The following is a 5,036-nucleotide window of genomic DNA, read 5'->3' as shown; positions in this document are numbered from 1 at the left end:
AAAGTAAAGAAGTGGTTGATTATTTTTTTCACTTAAAATATTTAATTAGAAAAAAATGAAATGATTTTTCAAAACAATTATTTAGAGAATAAAGTAGTCTTAGTTGATCATTTAAGTTATTGATGGTAATACCAAAATAACTTAGATTTATGTTTTTTTTTATAGTTATCATGAAATTACTAATCTTAAAAGTTTAAGTCGATAACAGAGTTAATATAAATGATTATATTTTTAACATTCTTCTCCAAATAAAAATTTTTTCTGAGTTTGTTTGATTTTTATATAGGCCTTCTTTTAATAGTTTTATGTGTTTAAATATTTTGTTAATTTGTTAAAAAAAAAAACTAATATGTGTATATATAAGAGGTGTTGGGGTTTGAGTAATAACTCCCTAACCTAACTTGATGGCAAGGCATTGATTTGATTATTAGAGAGATGGTATGGTAGTGCTATTGCTCTCATCTCATGCAGCCCTGAGCAGTGACCACTGCACAGAGAGAAGAGTAGGGACCAACCCCCTCCATTTTTCTATCTTTTATTTACCAATCACACACAGACAACTAAACAGAGAAACAAGTCCCCTGCATTCATACATTATATACCTTTGATTTCAAGTAGAAAAATTGTCATCTCTCTTTCTTTCTTTGTCTCTATATACACTGATGCATGTCCTTCTTGCTCCTTAACAACTTCCTTCTTCACACAAATTAAGGCTTTGTTTTATTTCTTTTAATAATGGAGTTTGAGCTTGAGAACCCCTTTGATGAGAACTACCATAACCTTCCCTTTGAAGCTGTCTCCTCCCTCTTCCACATTGAATCTGAACACATCCCTCCCTCCAATTACTTCCACACTCTCAAGGCCACTGATTTTGATATCTCTCTTAGAACACATCTCATTTCCTTCATATCACAGGTAACCAACCACTAATTCATCACTTTATTACTCTCTTTTCTCTCTTCTTTCTTTGAAACAATTGCTTCCTTATGTTCTGTTTCAGTTGTCCTGCACCTTTGATCCGGTTCTGCCTTACCTTGCCACCAACTATCTAGATCGCTATCTTGCCAACCAACCCATATTGGTAACCACACACTAAATTATTTAATTACTATTATATATCTTTTTCTATTAAAAAACAATGGCATTGGCCTCACTCAGTAGTTAAATTACTACTCTTATATATATGAACAATATTTTAACTAACATTAGACTATGTATTTGTGGACATATAGCAACCAAAGCCATGGACCAACAAGCTTCTTGCAATCTCTTGCTTCTCTCTAGCTGCTAAGATGTTAAAGATAGAGTATTCTCCCACTGATGTTCAGGTAAATAGTTACTAATTATGAAAACCAAAGAGTAGTGAGATTAGTTACATTGCGTTGTGTTACATATACTAGGTTCTTGTGAACAATCATGGTGATGGTGGTGTCATATTTGAGGCACAAACAATACAAAGAATGGAGGCCATTGTGTTGGGGACACTACAATGGCGTATGCGTTCCATAACACCATTCTCATTCATCCCTTTCTTCATCAACTTGTTGGGCATCAATGACCCTTCATTCAACCAGGTACTCAAAGATAGGGCCTCCCAGATCATATTGAAGTCACAAACAGGTACATAATCATATAATTAACTTAACCAATTATTGTTTAAACAATTAGTGAATAAATGAATGTTTTTGTGTGTGATTGGCAGAGATAAAGGTTTTAGAATTCAAGCCATCTGTAATTGCAGCATCAGCTCTACTGTCTGCTTCACATGAGTTGTTTCCCTTTCAGTATCCATGCTTCTTTCGAGCAATATCTGATTCTTCATATGTAAATAAAGTACATTCTCTACTACTTAATGCTCCTTTTTCTTTTAGTTTCTCTATGTTCTTTTTTTTATTATTATTATTAATGGAATCACCCGGGGTTAATATCAGTGGAGTAAAAAGAATGTTTCTTTGCTTTCTTTTATAAAAGTTTCTGTTTGTTCACTTAAATGAATTGCAAGTAAAAAATTTTAAAGTCAATTTTTTTTTTCTGACTCGTCAATCAATAATAATGTGGCATGAGACATAACATGTTGTGTGTGATTAGTTTAGAATCAAATGTAACATTAAATGGTATGATACTGTTGAATTTACTGAAAATGCAGGAGAGCATGTTGCAGTGCTATAATGTGATACAGGAAATGGGTAGAGAGGAGTACGAATCATCTGTGTTGAATGTGAATTCAAGTTCAGACACACCGGTTAATGTATTGGATGAACATTTTCTGAGCTTGGAAGAAAGTGAAAAAACCAACATTGCTCCCACCACACACAATAAGGACCTCAAAAGAAGATCAAAGTTCACTGCTTATGGTAACAACAACAACAACAACCACTCCCTCCATTCTCACCATCAATGCTAGCTGAAAAATTATAACACAACAAGAAGATAACATCATCACTTATTAATTAATCCTCCTCTTTCTGGTCCATTCTGAGAGTGATTAATTAATGTCTTTAAGGACAAGATATATAATAGGGTGAGATATTGAGAGAGCAATGTACTGATCCATGAGTAAATAGTTTGATGGACAGAATCACTGTAACGTGATCTTGGTACGGCCCTTCATTTAAATCTCTGCTGCTTCAAACAAAAAGGAGAGCTATGGGAAGATAAGATATCTAAGTTTCTTTTTTTCTTTTTTTTTTTCTTTGGGTTTTCTTGGAGACCAAACAAAAAGACAAAACATAACTTTGAATTGTAGGGGTTGAATTTTTGTGTGTCTGTTTTGTAGTTAAGTGTGGTGGTGGTTCTGTCTATTTGCTTCTGGTAAAGGAATAAATAAATAATATACAGTATCATAGTGAAGGAACAAAATAAAAATGTATATGCCGCAGTAGTACCTTAATTAATTAATACTATTTAGTATTACTATATATGTTATTCCTACTTGCCTATATAAATATTGTTATTTTGAGAGACCAAAACCGTTATTAATTAATTAATTATGCAGGTGATTAACAAGAGATTAGGACCGTTTCATTTATGAGAATTAGGTGTTAGTGATAACTTGGATGGTCCCGGTGACTCAATTTTTTTTTTTTTTGTCAAACATATTTGTTTCGGAGCTTTTCTTTTATGAGAACTCTGTTATAGTACCTGCGAGTTGATAGCAACTTCACATAGACGTGAGGGACCACTGTGCGTTGGTTTCTACCGAATAATTTTGCCCTTTAATAAAAGTTTTGTTCTCTCTTGCTTTTATTTTGTCTATGGCTAAATTACACGCACTTTTAAGTTTTAACTATATACATGTTATACTTACATTAATCTCTTTGAATTAGTAAGGAAAAATTAGTGTGATTTTATAAAATGTAAATATATTATTGTGTATATATATATATATATATATATATATATATCTGAATCGATCTAGCATGAATACTATGGATGTGATAATTAATAAATGTTCCACACATCATATAAACAAAGGTTTTTTAAATAGCTAAAGTAAATATCTATTTGCTGATGTCTGTATTTTTATAGGTATTTATATTTTTATATTTTATTTTTTAATTCATTTTTACATTGCACACAAAAACTATATGTATATATATCACTTCTACTATGTTAACGAGATTTAAAAAAAAAAAATCCTTCTAAACATCTCGTTTGCACATGAAAGGTTATAAACAAGATAAGTGCGTATTTTTGGTGTAAATGAGATTAAAAAAAGAAATTATTTAGAAAGAATCCTTTAAACAAGTCGACATGAGTTTGATTTTGGGTCTGAGGTTATTTTATCACTTTCACCTATATATATAGTAGGTAGCAGCTTTGTCAATTCAAATGATGAAAGAAATTAAAAATAAAACTGCTCTCACCGAAAAGATTCTTACTGTTGGCGCAGTTTTCTTACCTGTTACTACTACTTAAATTAGGTATCCCCTGCGATGGAAAATTTAAAAAAGAAAAAGTTTGATGATTATAATGCCATACTTTTTCTACTTTTGAATACCATTGTCAGGTTCCTAGCTAACATGAAAGCGGTGTTTGTTGAATTGAAATCCTAGTTTGACTAATGAAGGTAAAGTTTTTTGATTCAGCATGTGTATTTATTAAAAGCTGGGGTTCAATTCGCGGGTAATAATATTGATGTATGTTTCACACACACTTCTGTTTTTTTTCCCTCCCTCTCTGTACTTGCTTCACCAAAATAGTCAAGAGTTGTTTGGTGTTATCATTAGCTTCATCAATTATTCAATTTGTTATAATTATATCACACAAAGAAAGGAAATTAATTCTATATATATGGATAATCCAAATTATTAGGTCAATGCATTCTTATCTCATCAAAACCTTGTTTTTTTCGTCGTTAGGTTGTAGCTAAATTTTCACCCACTATATTAAATGAAACTATACGTAGTACCTTGCATGCAACTGACCTTGCTAAAGTTTCTAACTCAACGAACCATTGTATCATGAGTATACATCATTAATATTATTATATTAAAAAAAGTAGTAAACTAAGGAAGCAATATAAATAGTTATATTTTAACATTTTTTTAAGTAAGAGATTTTTTTTATTTGTTTAATTTTTGTATAATTTTTTTTTATTTATATTATATTATTATTTTTTATTTTTAAGATTCACTAATAATTAAATTTTAAACGTTTCAGATATATAATTCTAATATTATATTCTAAAATAATTTCTTTAAAAAATTTAAAGTGATAAAAAAAACAATATAAATAATTATATCTCTAATAGGAGTTATTTGAGCCAAGATAACAAAAGGAATTTTTTTATTGGGTTGTCCAAATAAGATATGTATGACTGATAGCCACAACTATTCTTCCTTCTAGATAAGAACTTTATAATAGGGTGATTAAACTTAGTTTCTTCACGTAAAGTTTTTTCTAGATTCAGTTAGGTCTTGATCAGGATGAACGCGGATTAAATATGGCCAAAATTTTGACTCGATCTGCACTAAATTCATCAGATTTATTATCTGCATTTTTTAAACTTGGATCCTATTTAATTCGCGTATTCT

At 30.5% G+C, this 5,036-nt stretch overlaps 1 protein-coding gene across 1 annotated transcript; it reads left to right on the top strand.

Moving 5' to 3' along the window:
• The first annotated feature begins 388 nt into the window (after positions 1-388).
• LOC112707057 (putative cyclin-D6-1) lies at positions 389-2,918 on the top strand. The gene is made up of 6 exons (XM_025758616.3): positions 389-915; positions 1,001-1,081; positions 1,233-1,328; positions 1,401-1,620; positions 1,703-1,833; positions 2,147-2,918. The coding sequence occupies exons 1-6, from the start codon at positions 736-738 to the stop codon at positions 2,402-2,404; spliced, it is 966 nt and encodes a 321-aa protein (XP_025614401.1). The 5' UTR covers positions 389-735; the 3' UTR covers positions 2,405-2,918.
• The last annotated feature ends 2,118 nt before the right edge of the window (positions 2,919-5,036 follow it).

This window comes from Arachis hypogaea, chromosome 8 (genome assembly GCF_003086295.3).
Source record: "Arachis hypogaea cultivar Tifrunner chromosome 8, arahy.Tifrunner.gnm2.J5K5, whole genome shotgun sequence".
Taxonomy (NCBI): Eukaryota; Viridiplantae; Streptophyta; class Magnoliopsida; order Fabales; family Fabaceae; genus Arachis; species Arachis hypogaea.
This window is presented reverse-complemented; position numbering and strand designations above follow the sequence as displayed.